The sequence below is a fragment of the Theileria annulata genome, chromosome 3 (genome assembly GCF_000003225.4).
Source record: "Theileria annulata chromosome 3, complete sequence, *** SEQUENCING IN PROGRESS ***".
NCBI lineage: Eukaryota > Apicomplexa > Aconoidasida > Piroplasmida > Theileriidae > Theileria > Theileria annulata.
This window is the reverse complement of record NC_011100.1, coordinates 710,625-726,787: the sequence shown is the minus strand read 5'-3', so window position 1 is coordinate 726,787 and position 16,163 is coordinate 710,625. Positions and strand designations below refer to the sequence as shown.

At 28.7% G+C, this 16,163-nt stretch overlaps 9 protein-coding genes across 9 annotated transcripts, besides 84 other annotated features; all 9 read right to left on the bottom strand.

The window, feature by feature from the left end:
* Positions 1-63: 63 nt before the first annotated feature.
* TA04030 (ER lumen protein retaining receptor 1, putative) lies at positions 64-1,094 on the bottom strand (the record flags this gene model as incomplete). Its single annotated transcript, XM_949937.1, has 3 exons — positions 64-315; positions 347-635; positions 706-1,094. The coding sequence occupies 3 exons, from the start codon at positions 1,092-1,094 to the stop codon at positions 64-66; spliced, it is 930 nt and encodes a 309-aa protein (XP_955030.1).
* Positions 124-192: a sequence feature (6 probable transmembrane helices predicted for TA04030 by TMHMM2.0 at aa 53-70, 75-97, 110-132, 142-159, 179-201 and 268-290).
* Positions 422-490: a sequence feature (6 probable transmembrane helices predicted for TA04030 by TMHMM2.0 at aa 53-70, 75-97, 110-132, 142-159, 179-201 and 268-290).
* Positions 548-601: a sequence feature (6 probable transmembrane helices predicted for TA04030 by TMHMM2.0 at aa 53-70, 75-97, 110-132, 142-159, 179-201 and 268-290).
* Positions 629-635: a sequence feature (6 probable transmembrane helices predicted for TA04030 by TMHMM2.0 at aa 53-70, 75-97, 110-132, 142-159, 179-201 and 268-290).
* Positions 706-767: a sequence feature (6 probable transmembrane helices predicted for TA04030 by TMHMM2.0 at aa 53-70, 75-97, 110-132, 142-159, 179-201 and 268-290).
* Positions 804-872: a sequence feature (6 probable transmembrane helices predicted for TA04030 by TMHMM2.0 at aa 53-70, 75-97, 110-132, 142-159, 179-201 and 268-290).
* Positions 885-938: a sequence feature (6 probable transmembrane helices predicted for TA04030 by TMHMM2.0 at aa 53-70, 75-97, 110-132, 142-159, 179-201 and 268-290).
* Positions 1,095-1,312: 218 nt separating the features above from the next.
* On the bottom strand, positions 1,313-2,656 carry TA04025 (uncharacterized protein; the record flags this gene model as incomplete). Its single annotated transcript, XM_949936.1, has 1 exon — positions 1,313-2,656. One exon carries the CDS (start codon positions 2,654-2,656, stop codon positions 1,313-1,315), a length of 1,344 nt encoding a protein of 447 aa, XP_955029.1.
* Positions 2,657-3,104: 448 nt separating this feature from the next.
* TA04020 (integral membrane protein family I, putative) lies at positions 3,105-3,992 on the bottom strand (the record flags this gene model as incomplete). The annotated part of the gene is made up of 2 exons (XM_949935.1): positions 3,105-3,429; positions 3,625-3,992. 2 exons carry the CDS (start codon positions 3,990-3,992, stop codon positions 3,105-3,107), a joined length of 693 nt encoding a protein of 230 aa, XP_955028.1.
* Positions 3,177-3,245: a sequence feature (5 probable transmembrane helices predicted for TA04020 by TMHMM2.0 at aa 35-57, 72-94, 107-129, 158-180 and 185-207).
* Positions 3,258-3,326: a sequence feature (5 probable transmembrane helices predicted for TA04020 by TMHMM2.0 at aa 35-57, 72-94, 107-129, 158-180 and 185-207).
* Positions 3,411-3,429: a sequence feature (5 probable transmembrane helices predicted for TA04020 by TMHMM2.0 at aa 35-57, 72-94, 107-129, 158-180 and 185-207).
* Positions 3,625-3,674: a sequence feature (5 probable transmembrane helices predicted for TA04020 by TMHMM2.0 at aa 35-57, 72-94, 107-129, 158-180 and 185-207).
* Positions 3,711-3,779: a sequence feature (5 probable transmembrane helices predicted for TA04020 by TMHMM2.0 at aa 35-57, 72-94, 107-129, 158-180 and 185-207).
* Positions 3,822-3,890: a sequence feature (5 probable transmembrane helices predicted for TA04020 by TMHMM2.0 at aa 35-57, 72-94, 107-129, 158-180 and 185-207).
* A 356-nt stretch (positions 3,993-4,348) lies between the features above and the next one.
* On the bottom strand, positions 4,349-5,983 carry TA04018 (integral membrane protein family I, putative; the record flags this gene model as incomplete). Its single annotated transcript, XM_949934.1, has 1 exon — positions 4,349-5,983. The coding sequence occupies one exon, from the start codon at positions 5,981-5,983 to the stop codon at positions 4,349-4,351; it is 1,635 nt and encodes a 544-aa protein (XP_955027.1).
* Positions 4,406-4,474: a sequence feature (12 probable transmembrane helices predicted for TA04018 by TMHMM2.0 at aa 30-52, 72-93, 100-119, 123-145, 157-176, 191-210, 339-361, 376-398, 411-433, 438-460, 472-494 and 504-526).
* Positions 4,502-4,570: a sequence feature (12 probable transmembrane helices predicted for TA04018 by TMHMM2.0 at aa 30-52, 72-93, 100-119, 123-145, 157-176, 191-210, 339-361, 376-398, 411-433, 438-460, 472-494 and 504-526).
* Positions 4,604-4,672: a sequence feature (12 probable transmembrane helices predicted for TA04018 by TMHMM2.0 at aa 30-52, 72-93, 100-119, 123-145, 157-176, 191-210, 339-361, 376-398, 411-433, 438-460, 472-494 and 504-526).
* Positions 4,685-4,753: a sequence feature (12 probable transmembrane helices predicted for TA04018 by TMHMM2.0 at aa 30-52, 72-93, 100-119, 123-145, 157-176, 191-210, 339-361, 376-398, 411-433, 438-460, 472-494 and 504-526).
* Positions 4,790-4,858: a sequence feature (12 probable transmembrane helices predicted for TA04018 by TMHMM2.0 at aa 30-52, 72-93, 100-119, 123-145, 157-176, 191-210, 339-361, 376-398, 411-433, 438-460, 472-494 and 504-526).
* Positions 4,901-4,969: a sequence feature (12 probable transmembrane helices predicted for TA04018 by TMHMM2.0 at aa 30-52, 72-93, 100-119, 123-145, 157-176, 191-210, 339-361, 376-398, 411-433, 438-460, 472-494 and 504-526).
* Positions 5,354-5,413: a sequence feature (12 probable transmembrane helices predicted for TA04018 by TMHMM2.0 at aa 30-52, 72-93, 100-119, 123-145, 157-176, 191-210, 339-361, 376-398, 411-433, 438-460, 472-494 and 504-526).
* Positions 5,456-5,515: a sequence feature (12 probable transmembrane helices predicted for TA04018 by TMHMM2.0 at aa 30-52, 72-93, 100-119, 123-145, 157-176, 191-210, 339-361, 376-398, 411-433, 438-460, 472-494 and 504-526).
* Positions 5,549-5,617: a sequence feature (12 probable transmembrane helices predicted for TA04018 by TMHMM2.0 at aa 30-52, 72-93, 100-119, 123-145, 157-176, 191-210, 339-361, 376-398, 411-433, 438-460, 472-494 and 504-526).
* Positions 5,627-5,686: a sequence feature (12 probable transmembrane helices predicted for TA04018 by TMHMM2.0 at aa 30-52, 72-93, 100-119, 123-145, 157-176, 191-210, 339-361, 376-398, 411-433, 438-460, 472-494 and 504-526).
* Positions 5,705-5,770: a sequence feature (12 probable transmembrane helices predicted for TA04018 by TMHMM2.0 at aa 30-52, 72-93, 100-119, 123-145, 157-176, 191-210, 339-361, 376-398, 411-433, 438-460, 472-494 and 504-526).
* Positions 5,828-5,896: a sequence feature (12 probable transmembrane helices predicted for TA04018 by TMHMM2.0 at aa 30-52, 72-93, 100-119, 123-145, 157-176, 191-210, 339-361, 376-398, 411-433, 438-460, 472-494 and 504-526).
* A 377-nt stretch (positions 5,984-6,360) lies between the features above and the next one.
* On the bottom strand, positions 6,361-8,016 carry TA04017 (integral membrane protein family I, putative; the record flags this gene model as incomplete). The annotated part of the gene is made up of 1 exon (XM_949933.1): positions 6,361-8,016. The coding sequence occupies one exon, from the start codon at positions 8,014-8,016 to the stop codon at positions 6,361-6,363; it is 1,656 nt and encodes a 551-aa protein (XP_955026.1).
* Positions 6,439-6,507: a sequence feature (12 probable transmembrane helices predicted for TA04017 by TMHMM2.0 at aa 35-57, 70-92, 97-119, 124-146, 161-183, 190-209, 339-361, 374-396, 411-433, 438-460, 475-497 and 504-526).
* Positions 6,526-6,594: a sequence feature (12 probable transmembrane helices predicted for TA04017 by TMHMM2.0 at aa 35-57, 70-92, 97-119, 124-146, 161-183, 190-209, 339-361, 374-396, 411-433, 438-460, 475-497 and 504-526).
* Positions 6,637-6,705: a sequence feature (12 probable transmembrane helices predicted for TA04017 by TMHMM2.0 at aa 35-57, 70-92, 97-119, 124-146, 161-183, 190-209, 339-361, 374-396, 411-433, 438-460, 475-497 and 504-526).
* Positions 6,718-6,786: a sequence feature (12 probable transmembrane helices predicted for TA04017 by TMHMM2.0 at aa 35-57, 70-92, 97-119, 124-146, 161-183, 190-209, 339-361, 374-396, 411-433, 438-460, 475-497 and 504-526).
* Positions 6,829-6,897: a sequence feature (12 probable transmembrane helices predicted for TA04017 by TMHMM2.0 at aa 35-57, 70-92, 97-119, 124-146, 161-183, 190-209, 339-361, 374-396, 411-433, 438-460, 475-497 and 504-526).
* Positions 6,934-7,002: a sequence feature (12 probable transmembrane helices predicted for TA04017 by TMHMM2.0 at aa 35-57, 70-92, 97-119, 124-146, 161-183, 190-209, 339-361, 374-396, 411-433, 438-460, 475-497 and 504-526).
* Positions 7,390-7,449: a sequence feature (12 probable transmembrane helices predicted for TA04017 by TMHMM2.0 at aa 35-57, 70-92, 97-119, 124-146, 161-183, 190-209, 339-361, 374-396, 411-433, 438-460, 475-497 and 504-526).
* Positions 7,468-7,536: a sequence feature (12 probable transmembrane helices predicted for TA04017 by TMHMM2.0 at aa 35-57, 70-92, 97-119, 124-146, 161-183, 190-209, 339-361, 374-396, 411-433, 438-460, 475-497 and 504-526).
* Positions 7,579-7,647: a sequence feature (12 probable transmembrane helices predicted for TA04017 by TMHMM2.0 at aa 35-57, 70-92, 97-119, 124-146, 161-183, 190-209, 339-361, 374-396, 411-433, 438-460, 475-497 and 504-526).
* Positions 7,660-7,728: a sequence feature (12 probable transmembrane helices predicted for TA04017 by TMHMM2.0 at aa 35-57, 70-92, 97-119, 124-146, 161-183, 190-209, 339-361, 374-396, 411-433, 438-460, 475-497 and 504-526).
* Positions 7,741-7,809: a sequence feature (12 probable transmembrane helices predicted for TA04017 by TMHMM2.0 at aa 35-57, 70-92, 97-119, 124-146, 161-183, 190-209, 339-361, 374-396, 411-433, 438-460, 475-497 and 504-526).
* Positions 7,846-7,914: a sequence feature (12 probable transmembrane helices predicted for TA04017 by TMHMM2.0 at aa 35-57, 70-92, 97-119, 124-146, 161-183, 190-209, 339-361, 374-396, 411-433, 438-460, 475-497 and 504-526).
* Positions 8,017-8,372: 356 nt separating the features above from the next.
* On the bottom strand, positions 8,373-10,007 carry TA04016 (integral membrane protein family I, putative; the record flags this gene model as incomplete). Its single annotated transcript, XM_949932.1, has 1 exon — positions 8,373-10,007. The coding sequence occupies one exon, from the start codon at positions 10,005-10,007 to the stop codon at positions 8,373-8,375; it is 1,635 nt and encodes a 544-aa protein (XP_955025.1).
* Positions 8,427-8,495: a sequence feature (11 probable transmembrane helices predicted for TA04016 by TMHMM2.0 at aa 35-57, 70-92, 97-119, 124-146, 161-183, 339-361, 376-398, 411-433, 438-460, 473-495 and 505-527).
* Positions 8,523-8,591: a sequence feature (11 probable transmembrane helices predicted for TA04016 by TMHMM2.0 at aa 35-57, 70-92, 97-119, 124-146, 161-183, 339-361, 376-398, 411-433, 438-460, 473-495 and 505-527).
* Positions 8,628-8,696: a sequence feature (11 probable transmembrane helices predicted for TA04016 by TMHMM2.0 at aa 35-57, 70-92, 97-119, 124-146, 161-183, 339-361, 376-398, 411-433, 438-460, 473-495 and 505-527).
* Positions 8,709-8,777: a sequence feature (11 probable transmembrane helices predicted for TA04016 by TMHMM2.0 at aa 35-57, 70-92, 97-119, 124-146, 161-183, 339-361, 376-398, 411-433, 438-460, 473-495 and 505-527).
* Positions 8,814-8,882: a sequence feature (11 probable transmembrane helices predicted for TA04016 by TMHMM2.0 at aa 35-57, 70-92, 97-119, 124-146, 161-183, 339-361, 376-398, 411-433, 438-460, 473-495 and 505-527).
* Positions 8,925-8,993: a sequence feature (11 probable transmembrane helices predicted for TA04016 by TMHMM2.0 at aa 35-57, 70-92, 97-119, 124-146, 161-183, 339-361, 376-398, 411-433, 438-460, 473-495 and 505-527).
* Positions 9,459-9,527: a sequence feature (11 probable transmembrane helices predicted for TA04016 by TMHMM2.0 at aa 35-57, 70-92, 97-119, 124-146, 161-183, 339-361, 376-398, 411-433, 438-460, 473-495 and 505-527).
* Positions 9,570-9,638: a sequence feature (11 probable transmembrane helices predicted for TA04016 by TMHMM2.0 at aa 35-57, 70-92, 97-119, 124-146, 161-183, 339-361, 376-398, 411-433, 438-460, 473-495 and 505-527).
* Positions 9,651-9,719: a sequence feature (11 probable transmembrane helices predicted for TA04016 by TMHMM2.0 at aa 35-57, 70-92, 97-119, 124-146, 161-183, 339-361, 376-398, 411-433, 438-460, 473-495 and 505-527).
* Positions 9,732-9,800: a sequence feature (11 probable transmembrane helices predicted for TA04016 by TMHMM2.0 at aa 35-57, 70-92, 97-119, 124-146, 161-183, 339-361, 376-398, 411-433, 438-460, 473-495 and 505-527).
* Positions 9,837-9,905: a sequence feature (11 probable transmembrane helices predicted for TA04016 by TMHMM2.0 at aa 35-57, 70-92, 97-119, 124-146, 161-183, 339-361, 376-398, 411-433, 438-460, 473-495 and 505-527).
* Positions 10,008-10,363: 356 nt separating the features above from the next.
* On the bottom strand, positions 10,364-11,998 carry TA04015 (integral membrane protein family I, putative; the record flags this gene model as incomplete). Its single annotated transcript, XM_949931.1, has 1 exon — positions 10,364-11,998. The coding sequence occupies one exon, from the start codon at positions 11,996-11,998 to the stop codon at positions 10,364-10,366; it is 1,635 nt and encodes a 544-aa protein (XP_955024.1).
* Positions 10,421-10,489: a sequence feature (12 probable transmembrane helices predicted for TA04015 by TMHMM2.0 at aa 30-52, 72-93, 100-119, 123-145, 157-176, 191-210, 339-361, 376-398, 411-433, 438-460, 472-494 and 504-526).
* Positions 10,517-10,585: a sequence feature (12 probable transmembrane helices predicted for TA04015 by TMHMM2.0 at aa 30-52, 72-93, 100-119, 123-145, 157-176, 191-210, 339-361, 376-398, 411-433, 438-460, 472-494 and 504-526).
* Positions 10,619-10,687: a sequence feature (12 probable transmembrane helices predicted for TA04015 by TMHMM2.0 at aa 30-52, 72-93, 100-119, 123-145, 157-176, 191-210, 339-361, 376-398, 411-433, 438-460, 472-494 and 504-526).
* Positions 10,700-10,768: a sequence feature (12 probable transmembrane helices predicted for TA04015 by TMHMM2.0 at aa 30-52, 72-93, 100-119, 123-145, 157-176, 191-210, 339-361, 376-398, 411-433, 438-460, 472-494 and 504-526).
* Positions 10,805-10,873: a sequence feature (12 probable transmembrane helices predicted for TA04015 by TMHMM2.0 at aa 30-52, 72-93, 100-119, 123-145, 157-176, 191-210, 339-361, 376-398, 411-433, 438-460, 472-494 and 504-526).
* Positions 10,916-10,984: a sequence feature (12 probable transmembrane helices predicted for TA04015 by TMHMM2.0 at aa 30-52, 72-93, 100-119, 123-145, 157-176, 191-210, 339-361, 376-398, 411-433, 438-460, 472-494 and 504-526).
* Positions 11,369-11,428: a sequence feature (12 probable transmembrane helices predicted for TA04015 by TMHMM2.0 at aa 30-52, 72-93, 100-119, 123-145, 157-176, 191-210, 339-361, 376-398, 411-433, 438-460, 472-494 and 504-526).
* Positions 11,471-11,530: a sequence feature (12 probable transmembrane helices predicted for TA04015 by TMHMM2.0 at aa 30-52, 72-93, 100-119, 123-145, 157-176, 191-210, 339-361, 376-398, 411-433, 438-460, 472-494 and 504-526).
* Positions 11,564-11,632: a sequence feature (12 probable transmembrane helices predicted for TA04015 by TMHMM2.0 at aa 30-52, 72-93, 100-119, 123-145, 157-176, 191-210, 339-361, 376-398, 411-433, 438-460, 472-494 and 504-526).
* Positions 11,642-11,701: a sequence feature (12 probable transmembrane helices predicted for TA04015 by TMHMM2.0 at aa 30-52, 72-93, 100-119, 123-145, 157-176, 191-210, 339-361, 376-398, 411-433, 438-460, 472-494 and 504-526).
* Positions 11,720-11,785: a sequence feature (12 probable transmembrane helices predicted for TA04015 by TMHMM2.0 at aa 30-52, 72-93, 100-119, 123-145, 157-176, 191-210, 339-361, 376-398, 411-433, 438-460, 472-494 and 504-526).
* Positions 11,843-11,911: a sequence feature (12 probable transmembrane helices predicted for TA04015 by TMHMM2.0 at aa 30-52, 72-93, 100-119, 123-145, 157-176, 191-210, 339-361, 376-398, 411-433, 438-460, 472-494 and 504-526).
* Positions 11,999-12,375: 377 nt separating the features above from the next.
* On the bottom strand, positions 12,376-14,070 carry TA04010 (integral membrane protein family I, putative; the record flags this gene model as incomplete). The annotated part of the gene is made up of 1 exon (XM_949930.1): positions 12,376-14,070. The coding sequence occupies one exon, from the start codon at positions 14,068-14,070 to the stop codon at positions 12,376-12,378; it is 1,695 nt and encodes a 564-aa protein (XP_955023.1).
* Positions 12,454-12,522: a sequence feature (12 probable transmembrane helices predicted for TA04010 by TMHMM2.0 at aa 48-70, 83-105, 110-132, 137-159, 174-196, 203-222, 352-374, 387-409, 424-446, 451-473, 488-510 and 517-539).
* Positions 12,541-12,609: a sequence feature (12 probable transmembrane helices predicted for TA04010 by TMHMM2.0 at aa 48-70, 83-105, 110-132, 137-159, 174-196, 203-222, 352-374, 387-409, 424-446, 451-473, 488-510 and 517-539).
* Positions 12,652-12,720: a sequence feature (12 probable transmembrane helices predicted for TA04010 by TMHMM2.0 at aa 48-70, 83-105, 110-132, 137-159, 174-196, 203-222, 352-374, 387-409, 424-446, 451-473, 488-510 and 517-539).
* Positions 12,733-12,801: a sequence feature (12 probable transmembrane helices predicted for TA04010 by TMHMM2.0 at aa 48-70, 83-105, 110-132, 137-159, 174-196, 203-222, 352-374, 387-409, 424-446, 451-473, 488-510 and 517-539).
* Positions 12,844-12,912: a sequence feature (12 probable transmembrane helices predicted for TA04010 by TMHMM2.0 at aa 48-70, 83-105, 110-132, 137-159, 174-196, 203-222, 352-374, 387-409, 424-446, 451-473, 488-510 and 517-539).
* Positions 12,949-13,017: a sequence feature (12 probable transmembrane helices predicted for TA04010 by TMHMM2.0 at aa 48-70, 83-105, 110-132, 137-159, 174-196, 203-222, 352-374, 387-409, 424-446, 451-473, 488-510 and 517-539).
* Positions 13,405-13,464: a sequence feature (12 probable transmembrane helices predicted for TA04010 by TMHMM2.0 at aa 48-70, 83-105, 110-132, 137-159, 174-196, 203-222, 352-374, 387-409, 424-446, 451-473, 488-510 and 517-539).
* Positions 13,483-13,551: a sequence feature (12 probable transmembrane helices predicted for TA04010 by TMHMM2.0 at aa 48-70, 83-105, 110-132, 137-159, 174-196, 203-222, 352-374, 387-409, 424-446, 451-473, 488-510 and 517-539).
* Positions 13,594-13,662: a sequence feature (12 probable transmembrane helices predicted for TA04010 by TMHMM2.0 at aa 48-70, 83-105, 110-132, 137-159, 174-196, 203-222, 352-374, 387-409, 424-446, 451-473, 488-510 and 517-539).
* Positions 13,675-13,743: a sequence feature (12 probable transmembrane helices predicted for TA04010 by TMHMM2.0 at aa 48-70, 83-105, 110-132, 137-159, 174-196, 203-222, 352-374, 387-409, 424-446, 451-473, 488-510 and 517-539).
* Positions 13,756-13,824: a sequence feature (12 probable transmembrane helices predicted for TA04010 by TMHMM2.0 at aa 48-70, 83-105, 110-132, 137-159, 174-196, 203-222, 352-374, 387-409, 424-446, 451-473, 488-510 and 517-539).
* Positions 13,861-13,929: a sequence feature (12 probable transmembrane helices predicted for TA04010 by TMHMM2.0 at aa 48-70, 83-105, 110-132, 137-159, 174-196, 203-222, 352-374, 387-409, 424-446, 451-473, 488-510 and 517-539).
* Positions 14,071-14,484: 414 nt separating the features above from the next.
* TA04005 (integral membrane protein family I, putative) lies at positions 14,485-16,161 on the bottom strand (the record flags this gene model as incomplete). Its single annotated transcript, XM_949929.1, has 1 exon — positions 14,485-16,161. The coding sequence occupies one exon, from the start codon at positions 16,159-16,161 to the stop codon at positions 14,485-14,487; it is 1,677 nt and encodes a 558-aa protein (XP_955022.1).
* Positions 14,533-14,601: a sequence feature (12 probable transmembrane helices predicted for TA04005 by TMHMM2.0 at aa 48-70, 85-107, 114-133, 137-159, 172-194, 204-223, 355-377, 392-414, 427-449, 454-476, 489-511 and 521-543).
* Positions 14,629-14,697: a sequence feature (12 probable transmembrane helices predicted for TA04005 by TMHMM2.0 at aa 48-70, 85-107, 114-133, 137-159, 172-194, 204-223, 355-377, 392-414, 427-449, 454-476, 489-511 and 521-543).
* Positions 14,734-14,802: a sequence feature (12 probable transmembrane helices predicted for TA04005 by TMHMM2.0 at aa 48-70, 85-107, 114-133, 137-159, 172-194, 204-223, 355-377, 392-414, 427-449, 454-476, 489-511 and 521-543).
* Positions 14,815-14,883: a sequence feature (12 probable transmembrane helices predicted for TA04005 by TMHMM2.0 at aa 48-70, 85-107, 114-133, 137-159, 172-194, 204-223, 355-377, 392-414, 427-449, 454-476, 489-511 and 521-543).
* Positions 14,920-14,988: a sequence feature (12 probable transmembrane helices predicted for TA04005 by TMHMM2.0 at aa 48-70, 85-107, 114-133, 137-159, 172-194, 204-223, 355-377, 392-414, 427-449, 454-476, 489-511 and 521-543).
* Positions 15,031-15,099: a sequence feature (12 probable transmembrane helices predicted for TA04005 by TMHMM2.0 at aa 48-70, 85-107, 114-133, 137-159, 172-194, 204-223, 355-377, 392-414, 427-449, 454-476, 489-511 and 521-543).
* Positions 15,493-15,552: a sequence feature (12 probable transmembrane helices predicted for TA04005 by TMHMM2.0 at aa 48-70, 85-107, 114-133, 137-159, 172-194, 204-223, 355-377, 392-414, 427-449, 454-476, 489-511 and 521-543).
* Positions 15,580-15,648: a sequence feature (12 probable transmembrane helices predicted for TA04005 by TMHMM2.0 at aa 48-70, 85-107, 114-133, 137-159, 172-194, 204-223, 355-377, 392-414, 427-449, 454-476, 489-511 and 521-543).
* Positions 15,685-15,753: a sequence feature (12 probable transmembrane helices predicted for TA04005 by TMHMM2.0 at aa 48-70, 85-107, 114-133, 137-159, 172-194, 204-223, 355-377, 392-414, 427-449, 454-476, 489-511 and 521-543).
* Positions 15,763-15,822: a sequence feature (12 probable transmembrane helices predicted for TA04005 by TMHMM2.0 at aa 48-70, 85-107, 114-133, 137-159, 172-194, 204-223, 355-377, 392-414, 427-449, 454-476, 489-511 and 521-543).
* Positions 15,841-15,909: a sequence feature (12 probable transmembrane helices predicted for TA04005 by TMHMM2.0 at aa 48-70, 85-107, 114-133, 137-159, 172-194, 204-223, 355-377, 392-414, 427-449, 454-476, 489-511 and 521-543).
* Positions 15,952-16,020: a sequence feature (12 probable transmembrane helices predicted for TA04005 by TMHMM2.0 at aa 48-70, 85-107, 114-133, 137-159, 172-194, 204-223, 355-377, 392-414, 427-449, 454-476, 489-511 and 521-543).
* Positions 16,162-16,163: the final 2 nt, after the last annotated feature.

The window sequence follows — 16,163 nt, the reverse complement described above, 5'->3', positions numbered from 1 at the left end:
GAAGGCAAATAGTGTAGGATTCCATAATAGCAAATATGATATATTTTAAAAAATTGTAATTTTCTATACATTATCAGACATTATGAACTCGACTGATATTCCTTTAGTAATACACTTTATGTAATGGACCACGAAATCGGCAACAAGGAGGACTTGGACCAGCTGTGTAAAAATGACCCAGTGACCGACGAATGGTTTGATTATATTCCCTTTAGAGTTTAATTCAGAGTAGGTTGACAGCCAGAATACAAATGACAAGATCTTTGACAGTGACTGAGCTGCTGTGAAGTGTGCCATTGCGGGAACAACTTTATCCTAAAACACATTGATTTGAATAAAAACTAACAGATCTCTGAAACATTAAGAGTTGTGGTAATACACAGACCGTTTCTACGTATAAAGCAAATGCCCAGCACACATCGGTGAGAAAGAAACGATTGAGTGATGGGTGTACAAACAAGGCCAGAAAGAAGCATGGCACCAAGATAAAACTGCATTTTAATTTATCATTATCTCTTTCGTATGTATCCGAGTATTTATATTTGCAAGCAAACACGATATAAACAGAGAATAGGAGGCATAAAACCTCAGATAATTGGTACAGATAATCACCTGAGGAATCCGTTGGGAGATACCTGCAAATGAATTAGTTTAAGACTATTCTGTTTAATTATTATTAGATATAATAATTTATTATGAAATTACCCTTGGTGGACTAAAATTGACATTAACCTCGAGAAGAACACAAACACATATGAAATTGTCGTTTCTAGTGAGATTCCTTTAGAACTTTTGGTGGTTTCGATACAGAATCCTAGAATTAGGAATGATAGAAGACTGACTAGAGAGGAGAGTGTCAGGAGGAAAGAGAAGCCTCCGCTTGAAACAAAGATGTACATCATTAGTAGAGCCACAAAAAATCCTAAATAAATACAAACATGTGCTTTGTTTTCCCTTAAAACTTTTTTGACTTTTTCCCTTGTACTTTTAGGGATTAGTCGTTCGAATGTACCCATTCTCTTTAAAATGTTGGTATATTTGCCGCTAATTAAGTCGGACTTCCACATTGATATTTTATCTACCATATTGACCATAATTGTATATATTAATTTGATTAAAAATAAAAGTTATTTAATTTTTTTGTAACCAAATTGTTTGGTTCAGTATCTGCACTAAATTACCCACATTGGATACTTCAATTTAGCATCTTCTGGGTTCATTAGGGAAATTTCTGGAAATAAAAGCTAGTAAATAAGGAATAATTAAACAAGTTATGTAAGTGAATTGTAGATGTATTTAAAATTATTTAAAATCAAGTTATAAAAATTTTTTTAAAATCAGAAATGTGTATAGTTTTGTTAGTTTTGGGACAGATGATATAATCATCGTTGTTGTTGTTGCGATTTAAAAACTTCAGTGCATTTTTAGAAATGACATATCCGTCTGGAGATGCTAATGGTGGGTTTGAATAATCCATAATAGTTCCTGTAATGGGACATATCAGAATGGATTGCAACTTGTGTAGATTTGGTATCTGTTCTACATAGCTAGACCATTCTGGTAGACATGCTGGACATGTAGGATTCTTATAATCTCTACATCCTTTCGATTTGATAGCGCTAAATCCCGCTTGTATCAGATCTTCCAATATAGACTTTTCTCTAAAGCCGTATATCTTAGATATTGTCCTCCCGAATTCTTCAATTATTTTATTCCACCTTTGATCACTCATTAAGTACCTGTATCTATCGTCTATTTCCTCTGCATTGGTGTCCAAATCGACTAGAGTCTCGACTGTTGTTGTGTATGAGATGAAATCATCGTGTTCCTCCTGTTTTAAGTCTTCATTAGTATAAAAAATTGCTGCAGTAATTATTTTTTTTGCATCTGGGCATTTTGTAAGCACTTCGTGAGTTATGAATTGGTTTATCAGGTCCAGAACTTGATTTAGTGTTCCAGATTTTAGTATCGATATTATCTTCTGTAACCTTAATTCAAACAAAAGATTGGAATTAATCTTTGACAAATTATTTTTATTTTCTTCTGCCCAGGCCAAGGCAGACGTTAGGTCGTGTTGCATCAAATCATCGATTATTTTGTTACAATTTTGGTGAATATCTAAATCCACGAATTCTTTGATGTTTTCTGTTTCTACAAGCATACCTACAGTGTTTGTAAAACATTTCCTTGACAAATATTCAGCGAGCATCCAAGATACCCTTTTTCTGTATGTATCAAAATTAAAATTTGGATTTATTTGGTTAATATACAAATCTGGTTCATTTTTGAGTTCATTTAGTCTCGTGAATAAATTTGACAAATTTCGGTCCATATCATCATCTATTTTTTTTATATGATCTTTGATTTGTTGCAATCTTTCCAATGCTCTTGCCAATTTCTCCTTTAGCAAGTTTTTATCCTCAATATTAACGACTTTTTTTATCAAATATGTTGTAACAATCAATAATTTTTTCTCCAACAAATGCTCGATTTCTTTTATGTTCGCAGACAACAACTCGTAGGGGACTGAGAGCAATGAGCGATCTACAATGTTTACTGATTCTGATATTCTAGTTGGAACATGTTTTAAATCATTTTTTGTCAAGTTTGAATCCGTATTAAGTGAAGATTCATCTTTACTATCATTATCAGACATATTAGAAGGATATAATCTTTATATATAATTGTTCATTTTATTATAATAATAGTTTTTAAAAAAAAGAATAAAAAATAAATTCGGTATTGAACCCCCATCCAGATAGATGAATTTATTATTTTATGTTAGATAAAAACTGAATAATAAATGTATATATTATAAATTATATTTCAATGTATAAGATTTTACTAGAATTATTTATTAATGTAATTTGTTTTACTCAAGGAACGAACAGTTTCCATAATTACATATATTGATGATTTAGAAGATTATCAGGAAAATGTTGGCACATAAAATTCATTTTATAAAATTGATTTTTTATCCCTTAGGGGAAGAATATTTTTTAAAATAAATAACTATGTTTAATATGGATTTTTATCTCGTTGGAATGTGAAACTGAATTAAATTTCTATGCGATTTTAATTCACATTTCAAATATAAAAAATCACTACATTACAACTACAACCTTAATATATATAATTCTTCCTGACATTTTTGCTGTTTTAATTCTATAAAACTTAATATACATGATGAAAATGAAAGAGGAGAGTGCAATAAAACCAGGCAAATATATTACACAAAGAGCTGCGGTATAATTCTTAAAGATATCAATTGCTAGTCCTGGAATTATACTACCAAATGCAAAACCGAATATTTGATATTGACAAATGAAGAATGATGCCCCTGCTGGTTTAAGTCTATGAGGAAGATATGCGACCGATTGTAATGTTAATGTGGGAACCGTTGATGATTCAAAAAAAATGTAATAAACACTCCAATAACATAGATTATTGTTGATTTAAATATTATTACCATAACTCCTAGTATGAATGTAATTGATGACCAGATTATAAGTGTTATATCAACTAAAAGTGGATTTTCAGGATAATTGTGAATAATATTGTCTATAAAACTAGAACCAACGGTAATTCCTAGTAATATCCCAGAAAAATTTCGAAAGAAAAAACATATATTTATTTATTGCAAGTGCATAAATACACAACGACAATAGATTTATATTCAGTGCGACAGTCATTGAGAGTTGAGTACTAAAGTTTAGTAGTATATATGGCATTAAAGGTGACATTACAACATATGCAAAGTACGAAAGTGATCCCATTAAGCCCAGTTCAGTACTACTAAAATTGTATGGTTCCTGTATCCAGTTAAGCATAACTGGAACCACGCCGTTGTCATAATTTATAAAAATTTGTAGTAATGAGATGATAACAAATGTGTATAATTTGTATTTGTATTCTCGGGTTTCTTTTATATTTGATTTATCTGATTTTTCATTTGAATTTGAATGATCAGATATAGAAGTAACATTATTCATGTTAGACTATTTACTTAAATGATTCATTGGATTAAATTAATCTAATTTTCAACTTAACCATTTTGATATTTAAAAATTATATATTTTAATTCAGTTAGCCGAATATGTTTTATTATTTCTATGTTTATGTGGTGAGTATACACATTCTTCGTTTAATTATTGACAATCTACTTTAAATTTATATAAAATTTTCTAATTTGTAAGATATCATTTATTTATAAATAATATATAAATTTAGTATTAAATTAATATTTATACATCAAAAAAGCGATAATAAATTTAATTATTTGTTCCGTATAATTTTGAATGTTATTCAAATGTTTGAAAACAAAATTAAAATAGAACTAAAGGTGAGTTTAAAAATACGAAATATGTCGTTGTTGTTGTCTCTTAATTGAATTATATTTAATGCATAATATTGACACCAATGATCCCAGTCCTATAAAACCAGGCAAATATATTACACAAAGAGCGGCAGTATAATTCTTAAAGATATCAATTGCTAGTCCTGGAATTATACTACCAAATGCAAAACCGAATATTTGATATTGACAAATGAAGAATGATGCCCCTGCTGGTTTAAGTCTATGAGGAAGATATGCGACCGATTGTAATGTTAATGTGGGAACCGTTGATGATTCAAAAAAAAATGTAATAAACACTCCAATAACATAGATTATTGTTGATTTAAATATTATTACCATAACTCCTAGTATGAATGTAATTGATGACCAGATTATAAGTGTTAAATCAACTAAAAGTGGATTTTCAGGATAATTGTGAATAATATTGTCTATAAAACTAGAACCAACGGTAATTCCTAGTAATATCCCAGAAAAAATTTCGAAAGAAAAAATAAAGAAAGCTGTTTTCATTTTGATATTATAAAATGATACACCAATTGTTGTCATCCAAAAATAGATTCCATTACAGGAATAATGTGCATAGCTGGTTGCGAAGCAGTTTAAAATATAAACACGTTGTTTAATTAATAATTTAAATTTTGACCATACTGAGAGTTTTTTTACATTCATCGTTTCTTGATATAATTTAACATTGTTTATGAAACATTTACTGCATTTAGAATATTCAGGTTTATTTGTAGAGCTATCAAAACTAGAATAAGTTTTAGAAATATGGTTACTTATTCCTAGTGATGATACCTTTGAGATAAAGTCAACGCTCCTATAACGTTTAAGAACAGAATCATTGGATTGAGATAAATCATCACATGTACTGGATAAACAAACACTTTTGTTAGTACTATCCATTTCTGTGGTATTTGGATTTGACTTCTCACAAGTACAAAGATCAAAATCCAGATGCTCATCCCTCGAAGGATCAAAGTTTACAAATTCCTTAGGAATAAAATAAAACAAAATTGTTAAAACTAAACCAAATAAAATCTGAGTAAGCATACTGTATCTCCATCCCTTATCTCCAGCATACGAATATAGTGATGTAATAATATAACCCAACGTCATGCCAATAACTATGCCACCTTGTATTATCGACATCCACAGATTTCTATGAAATTTCGGAGCAAATGTATCAACCCATATGGGATAATATGTCGTGAATAATGCCTGTGATGCACCAATACAAAATTTAGAAACAAAAAACATATACTTGCTTACAGAAAGTGCATAAATACCCAACGATAGAATATTACATATTAAGCCTACAGTAATTAACGGTTGAGTACTGAATTTTAGAAACATATATGGCATTAAAGGTGACATTACAACATAAGCAAAGTTTACAAATGAACCCATTATACCCAGTTCCGTACTACTAAAATTGTATGGTTCCTGAATCCAGTTCAGGGAAACAGGAACTAGTCCAATATCATAATTTACAAATATTTGTAATAAAGTTATGATTATGAATGTGTATAGATTGTATTTGTATTTACTCGCTCCTTTAATTTTTTTATCCGATATTTTATTTAAATATGAGTCATCATATTTTGAATCAGATGTATTTGTCATTTTGAACTAGTATGAAAAAATCATGATGTGTACATAATAATTAGTTATACAAATTATGTGATAAGCGAATATTACTTATTCATTGAATTAATATAAACATTAAACATTAAAAGAAACATAATAACAGTTTATTAAAGATTTGTGTGATTAAATGATAGGATAAATTAATTTTAAAATGAGTAGCACTACTAAATCAGTGAGAATATAATCAATGTTAGTATATACATTTCACTTTATAAAATTGATTTTTTGTCCCTCAGCGGAAAAATATTTTTAAAAATAAATATATATGCTTAATAAAAAGGTATTCTAAAAATAGGTCATGAAAAGAAATAACTATGCTTCACCACATTCATTCTTTCAAATATAAAAAATCACTACATTACAACTACACCCTTAATATATATAATTCTTCCTGAGATTTTTGCTGTTTTAATTCTATAAAACTTAATATACATGATGAAAATGAAAGAGGAGAGTGCAATAAAACCAGGCAAATATATTACACAAAGAGCTGCGGTATAATTCTTAAAGATATCAATTGCTAGCCCTGGAATTATACTACCCAATGCAAAACCGAATATATGATATTGACATATGAAGAATGATGCCCCTGCTGGTTTAAGTCTATGAGGAAGATATGCGACCGATTGTAATGTTAATGTTGGAACGATCGAGCCTGAATAGAATGCTATAATAAAAATGCAGGATCCATATACGATTTGAATTTGTATTGTGACCACAACAACATCAAATAAACAACTAATTACACTATAGATAATAAGAACAATATCAACTAAAAGTGGATGTTCAGGATAATGATAAATAATTTGATCAATCAGATATGATCCACAAGCTATCCCTAAGATTATACCTGCTGATACTTGAACTGTAAATATGAAATAAAATCCCCTTTTATTTATTCCAATATAATCTTCACATATTTTCGTCATCCAAAACAGAAGACCTGTTGAAGAGAACGATATTGAAGACATTGCGATACATGTTAAAATATAAACGTGTTGTTTAATTAATAATTTAAATTTGGACCATACTGAGAGTTTTTTTACAATCATCGTTTCTTGATATAATTTAACATTGTTTATGAAACATTTACTGCATTTGGAATATTCAGGTTTATTTGTAGAGCTATCAAAACTAGAATAAGTTTTAGAAATATGGTTACTTATTCCTAGTGATGATACCTTTGAGATAAAGTCAACGCTCCTATAACGTTTAAGAACAGAATCATTGGATTGAGATAAATCATCACATGTACTGGATAAACAAACACTTTTGTTAGTACTATCCATTTCTGTGGTATTGAGATTTGATTTCTCACAAGTACAAAGATCAAAATCCAGATGCTCATCCCTCGAAGGATCAAAGTTAACAAATTCCTTAGGAATGAAATAAAACAAAATTGTTAAAACTGAACCAAATATAATTTGAGTAAGCGCACTGTATCGCCATCCCTTATCTCCTAAGAAAGAGTATACAGTTGTAATAATATAACCAAACGTCATGCCAATAATTATGCCACCTTGTAATATTGACATCCAGACGTTCCTATGATATTTTGGAGCAAATGTATCAACCCATATGGGATAATAAGTTGTAAACAATGCCTGAGATGCACCAATACAAAATTTAGAAAAAAAAAACATATATTTATTTATTGCAAGTGCATAAATACACAACGACAATAGATTTATATTCAGTGCGACAGTCATTGAGAGTTGAGTACTAAAGTTTAGTAGTATATATGGCATTAAAGGTGACATTACAACATATGCAAAGTACGAAAGTGATCCCATTAAGCCCAGTTCAGTACTACTAAAATTGTATGGTTCCTGTATCCAGTTAAGCATAACTGGAACCACGCCGTTGTCATAATTTATAAAAATTTGTAGTAATGAGATGATAACAAATGTGTATAATTTGTATTTGTATTCTCGGGTTTCTTTTATATTTGATTTATCTGATTTTTCATTTGAATTTGAATGATCAGATATAGAAGTAACATTATTCATGTTAGACTATTTACTTAAATGATTCATTGGATTAAATTAATCTAATTTTCAACTTAACCATTTTGATATTTAAAAATTATATATTTTAATTCAGTTAGCCGAATATGTTTTATTATTTCTATGTTTATGTGGTGAGTATACACATTCTTCGTTTAATTATTGACAATCTACTTTAAATTTATATAAAATTTTCTAATTTGTAAGATATCATTTATTTATAAATAATATATAAATTTAGTATTAAATTAATATTTATACATCAAAAAAGCGATAATAAATTTAATTATTTGTTCCGTATAATTTTGAATGTTATTCAAATGTTTGAAAACAAAATTAAAATAGAACTAAAGGTGAGTTTAAAAATACGAAATATGTCGTTGTTGTTGTCTCTTAATTGAATTATATTTGATAAATATAGTAGCTAGATATGACGCCAGTCCCACGAACCCTGATAAAAATATTACACAAAGAGCCGATGTATGGTTGTGTGATATGTCCATTGCTAGTCCTGGCATAATGCTACCCAATGTGAAACCGAATATATGATATTGACATATGAAGAATGATGCCCCGGCTGGCTTAAGTCTATGAGGAAGATATGCGACCGATTGTAATGTTAATGTTGGAACCATCGAAGCTCCACAAAATATTATAATAAAAATGCAAATGGAAAATGTCATTGCATTTTGGATTAAAATAAGTATGATTCCAGATAATAAAGCAAATGATGCGTACAAAATGAGAACAAAATCAACTAAAAGTGGATGTTCAGGATAATGATAAATAATTTGATCAATCAGATATGACCCGCTTATTATTCCAATTACGGGACCAGTTATTATTTCAATTGAGAAAATAATATGAACAAAATTTTCGTTAATCATTAAATGAGTTATACCAATTGTTGTCATCCAAAAATGAATTCCAGTAACCTCAAAATATAATGCAGACATTGCGATACAAGTTAAAATATAAACGTGTTGTTTAATTAATAATTTAAATTTTGACCATACTGAGAGTTTTTTTACATTCATCGTTTCTTGATATAATTTAACATTGTTTATGAAACATTTACTGCATTTAGAATATTCAGGTTTATTTGTAGAGCTATCAAAACTAGAATAAGTTTTAGAAATATGGTTACTTATTCCTAGTGATGATACCTTTGAGATAAAGTCAACGCTCCTATAACGTTTAAGAACAGAATCATTGGATTGAGATAAATCATCACATGTACTGGATAAACAAACACTTTTGTTAGTACTATCCATTTCTGTGGTATTGAGATTTGACTTCTCACAAGTACAAAGATCAAAATCCAGATGCTCATCCCTCGAAGGATCAAAGTTTACAAATTCCTTAGGAATAAAATAAAACAAAACTGTCAGAAGAGATTCACATATAATTTGAGTAAGCATACTATATCTCCATCCCTTATCTCCAGCATACGAATATAGTGATGTAATAATATAACCAAACGTCATGCCAATCATTATACCACCCTGTAATATTGACATCCAGACGTTCCTATGATATTTGGGAGCAAATGTGTCAACCCATATGGGATAATAAGTCGTAAACAATGACTGAGATGCACCAATACAAAATTTAGAAAAAAAAAACATATATTTATTTATTGCAAGTGCATAAATACACAACGACAATAGATTTATATTCAGTGCGACAGTCATTGAGAGTTGAGTACTAAAGTTTAGTAGTATATATGGCATTAAAGGTGACATTACAACATATGCAAAGTACGAAAGTGATCCCATTAAGCCCAGTTCAGTACTACTAAAATTGTATGGTTCCTGTATCCAGTTAAGCATAACTGGAACCACGCCGTTGTCATAATTTATAAAAATTTGTAGTAATGAGATGATAACAAATGTGTATAATTTGTATTTGTATTCTCGGGTTTCTTTTATATTTGATTTATCTGATTTTTCATTTGAATTTGAATGATCAGATATAGAAGTAACATTATTCATGTTAGACTATTTACTTAAATGATTCATTGGATTAAATTAATCTAATTTTCAACTTAACCATTTTGATATTTAAAAATTATATATTTTAATTCAGTTAGCCGAATATGTTTTATTATTTCTATGTTTATGTGGTGAGTATACACATTCTTCGTTTAATTATTGACAATCTACTTTAAATTTATATAAAATTTTCTAATTTGTAAGATATCATTTATTTATAAATAATATATAAATTTAGTATTAAATTAATATTTATACATCAAAAAAGCGATAATAAATTTAATTATTTGTTCCGTATAATTTTGAATGTTATTCAAATGTTTGAAAACAAAATTAAAATAGAACTAAAGGTGAGTTTAAAAATACGAAATATGTCGTTGTTGTTGTCTCTTAATTGAATTATATTTAATGCATAATATTGACACCAATGATCCCAGTCCTATAAAACCAGGCAAATATATTACACAAAGAGCGGCAGTATAATTCTTAAAGATATCAATTGCTAGTCCTGGAATTATACTACCAAATGCAAAACCGAATATTTGATATTGACAAATGAAGAATGATGCCCCTGCTGGTTTAAGTCTATGAGGAAGATATGCGACCGATTGTAATGTTAATGTGGGAACCGTTGATGATTCAAAAAAAAATGTAATAAACACTCCAATAACATAGATTATTGTTGATTTAAATATTATTACCATAACTCCTAGTATGAATGTAATTGATGACCAGATTATAAGTGTTAAATCAACTAAAAGTGGATTTTCAGGATAATTGTGAATAATATTGTCTATAAAACTAGAACCAACGGTAATTCCTAGTAATATCCCAGAAAAAATTTCGAAAGAAAAAATAAAGAAAGCTGTTTTCATTTTGATATTATAAAATGATACACCAATTGTTGTCATCCAAAAATAGATTCCATTACAGGAATAATGTGCATAGCTGGTTGCGAAGCAGTTTAAAATATAAACACGTTGTTTAATTAATAATTTAAATTTTGACCATACTGAGAGTTTTTTTACATTCATCGTTTCTTGATATAATTTAACATTGTTTATGAAACATTTACTGCATTTAGAATATTCAGGTTTATTTGTAGAGCTATCAAAACTAGAATAAGTTTTAGAAATATGGTTACTTATTCCTAGTGATGATACCTTTGAGATAAAGTCAACGCTCCTATAACGTTTAAGAACAGAATCATTGGATTGAGATAAATCATCACATGTACTGGATAAACAAACACTTTTGTTAGTACTATCCATTTCTGTGGTATTTGGATTTGACTTCTCACAAGTACAAAGATCAAAATCCAGATGCTCATCCCTCGAAGGATCAAAGTTTACAAATTCCTTAGGAATAAAATAAAACAAAATTGTTAAAACTAAACCAAATAAAATCTGAGTAAGCATACTGTATCTCCATCCCTTATCTCCAGCATACGAATATAGTGATGTAATAATATAACCCAACGTCATGCCAATAACTATGCCACCTTGTATTATCGACATCCACAGATTTCTATGAAATTTCGGAGCAAATGTATCAACCCATATGGGATAATATGTCGTGAATAATGCCTGTGATGCACCAATACAAAATTTAGAAACAAAAAACATATACTTGCTTACAGAAAGTGCATAAATACCCAACGATAGAATATTACATATTAAGCCTACAGTAATTAACGGTTGAGTACTGAATTTTAGAAACATATATGGCATTAAAGGTGACATTACAACATAAGCAAAGTTTACAAATGAACCCATTATACCCAGTTCCGTACTACTAAAATTGTATGGTTCCTGAATCCAGTTCAGGGAAACAGGAACTAGTCCAATATCATAATTTACAAATATTTGTAATAAAGTTATGATTATGAATGTGTATAGATTGTATTTGTATTTACTCGCTCCTTTAATTTTTTTATCCGATATTTTATTTAAATATGAGTCATCATATTTTGAATCAGATGTATTTGTCATTTTGAACTAGTATGAAAAAATCATGATGTGTACATAATAATTAGTTATACAAATTATGTGATAAGCGAATATTACTTATTCATTGAATTAATATAAACATTAAACATTAAAAGAAACATAATAACAGTTTATTAAAGATTTGTGTGATTAAATGATAGGATAAATTAATTTTAAAATGAGTAGCACTACTAAATCAGTGAGAATATAATCAATGTTAGTATATACATTTCACTTTATAAAATTGATTTTTTGTCCCTCAGCGGAAAAATATTTTTAAAAATAAATATATATGCTTAATAAAAAGGTATTCTAAAAATAGGTCATGAAAAGAAATAACTATGCTTCACCACATTCATTCTTTCAAATATAAAAAATCACTACATTACAACTACACCCTTAATATATATAATTCTTCCTGAGATTTTTGCTGTTTTAATTCTATAAAACTTAATATACATGATGAAAATGAAAGAGGAGAGTGCAATAAAACCAGGCAAATATATTACACAAAGAGCTGCGGTATAATTCTTAAAGATATCAATTGCTAGCCCTGGAATTATACTACCCAATGCAAAACCGAATATATGATATTGACATATGAAGAATGATGCCCCTGCTGGTTTAAGTCTATGAGGAAGATATGCGACCGATTGTAATGTTAATGTTGGAACGATCGAGCCTGAATAGAATGCTATAATAAAAATGCAGGATCCATATACGATTTGAATTTGTATTGTGACCACAACAACATCAAATAAACAACTAATTACACTATAGATAATAAGAACAATATCAACTAAAAGTGGATGTTCAGGATAATGATAAATAATTTGATCAATCAGATATGATCCACAAGCTATCCCTAAGATTATACCTGCTGATACTTGAACTGTAAATATGAAATAAAATCCCCTTTTATTTATTCCAATATAATCTTCACATATTTTCGTCATCCAAAACAGAAGACCTGTTGAAGAGAACGATATTGAAGACATTGCGATACATGTTAAAATATAAACGTGTTGTTTAATTAATAATTTAAATTTGGACCATACTGAGAGTTTTTTTACAATCATCGTTTCTTGATATAATTTAACATTGTTTATGAAACATTTACTGCATTTGGAATATTCAGGTTTATTTGTAGAGCTATCAAAACTAGAATAAGTTTTAGAAATATGGTTACTTATTCCTAGTGATGATACCTTTGAGATAAAGTCAACGCTCCTATAACGTTTAAGAACAGAATCATTGGATTGAGATAAATCATCACATGTACTGGATAAACAAACACTTTTGTTAGTACTATCCATTTCTGTGGTATTGAGATTTGATTTCTCACAAGTACAAAGATCAAAATCCAGATGCTCATCCCTCGAAGGATCAAAGTTAACAAATTCCTTAGGAATGAAATAAAACAAAATTGTTAAAACTGAACCAAATATAATTTGAGTAAGCGCACTGTATCGCCATCCCTTATCTCCTAAGAAAGAGTATACAGTTGTAATAATATAACCAAACGTCATGCCAATAATTATGCCACCTTGTAATATTGACATCCAGACGTTCCTATGATATTTTGGAGCAAATGTATCAACCCATATGGGATAATAAGTTGTAAACAATGCCTGAGATGCACCAATACAAAATTTAGAAACAAAAAACATACTTTTATTGATTGCAAGACCATAAATAACCAACGATAGGATATTACCTATTAAGGCAAGAGTAATTACAATTTGAGTACTAAATTTTAGAAACATATATGGCATAATTGGTGACATTGAAACGAAAGCAAAGTATACAACTGATCCCATTACGCCCAGTTCAGTACTACTAAAATTGTACGGTTCTTGAATCCAGATAAGCATAACTGGAACAGCTCCATTATCATAATTTACAAAAATTTGTAATAATGCTATAATAACAAATGCATAAACCTTATATTTGTATCCATGATTTTCTTTTATATCTGTTTTAGAAATAATTTCCTCTGGGTCGTGTTTTGAATTCCTTTCTGGAGTCACATCCGAACTAGAAATATCGTTTATAGGAACACTAAGATGGTCCATTTAAATTTATTACAAAGTCTGTTATGGTATTCAAATCTAAATATCGTATCTATTCATGATGAGTATGAATAAATACGAATCTTACAAAGAAATGAATAACAGACGTTAAATATTAGTCTACATGATATAAAATTATTATTTAATAATATAGATAAAATATAAATGAATTATAACCATTATATTTTGAATGAAATAATACGTAAAACTACTAAAATATTGACACAACAATTAGTGTTAAAATATAAACTTCATTTTATAGACTGATATTTTATCCCTTGTGGGAACAGATGGCTTTATAACCGTAGTTTAAATTTTAATATTACATTTTATGTGTTAAAACAGTCTGATACATGAGATGTAATCTAAATAAGTATGTCACAGAATGTGTTGTTTTATTTCGTTGAAAATTATGACTTAACATTTAATTTTTAACTTTTTTGTTTTAATTTTATTCAATTTAATATAGAAGATGGAAAGTAAAGAAAAGAGTGTAATAAAGCCAGGTAGGTAAATAACACAAAGAGCGGCAGTGTAACTGTTAAAGATATCTTTTGCAACTCCTGGCATAATAATTCCAAACATATAACCGAATATTTGATATTGACACATAAAAAATAGTGAACCAACTGGTTTTAAATTGTATGGAAGATAAGCAACCGACTGTAATACTAAGGTAGGAACGATTGAAGCTCCACTAAATATTAAAATGAAGATGCAAAACCCATAAACAATTGGAATTTGAAATAAAATAAGTATAATTCCAAAAAATATTGCAAATGTTGTATAGATAATAAGAACAATATCAACTAAAAGTGGATGTTCAGGGTAATGATAAATAATTTGATCAATTAGGTATGATCCACTAATTATTCCGAATGACATTCCTGTTGATACTTGAAGTGTAAATATGAAATAAAACGTTCTTTCACTTATTCCAATATGATCTACACCAATTTTTGTCATCCAAAAATTAATTCCGGAAACCACAAAATATAATGCAGACATTGCGATACAAGTTAAAATATATACATGCTGTTTAATTAATAATTTAAATTTTGACCATACTGAAAGTTTTTTTACATTCATCGTTTCTTGATATAATTTAACATTGTTTATAAAACATTTATTGCATTTAGAATATTCGGATTTATTGATCGAATTATGAAAAGTAGAATAAACTCTTTCAATAAGTTGGTTATTTTTTATGGCTAATGTAGAGGCCTTAGATAAAACAATGTTAACAGTATAACGTCTTAATTTATAATAACAAATCTCTGATAAATCATCACATGTATTGGATAAACAAACACTTTTGTTAGTACTATCCATTTCTGCCGTATTTGAATTTGATTTATTACAAGTACAAAGATCAAAATCCAGATGTTCATCCCTAGAAGGATCAAAGTTTACAAATTCCTTAGGAATAAAATAAAACAAAATTGTTAAAACTGAACCAAATATAATTTGAGTAAGAATACTGTATCGCCATCCGTTATCCCCAGCATACGAATATAGTGATGTAGCAACATAACCTAGTATGGAACCCGTAAAAGCTCCTCCCTGTAATATTGACATCCAGAGATTTCTGTGAAATTTTGGAGCAAAAGTGTCAACCCATATAGGATAATAAGTTGAAAATGCAGATTGTGATGCACCAATACAAAAATTAGAAAAGAAAAACATATACTTGTTCACTGAAAGCGCAAAAATGACCAATGATAAAAGATTGAAAAACAACCCAACCGTTATTGACTTTTTTGTACTATAATTAAATAATATGTGTGAAACAAATAGAGAAAAGATAAGATAACCTCCGTATGGAAGTGATCCCATTATACCCAGTTCTGTACTAGTAAAATTGTATGGTTCCTGAATCCAGTTCACCATTATAGGCACTGCTCCGATATTGAAATTTACAAATATTTGTAATAATGATATAATAACAAATGCATAGAGCTTATATTTGTATTCATGATTTTCTTTTATATCTGTTTTAGAAATAATTTCCTCTGGGTCTTTGTCTGAAGTTTTATCAGAATTACTATAATAGCTAGAGGGATCCGTTGTTGAGGGAAAATCCTTTTCATCCATTT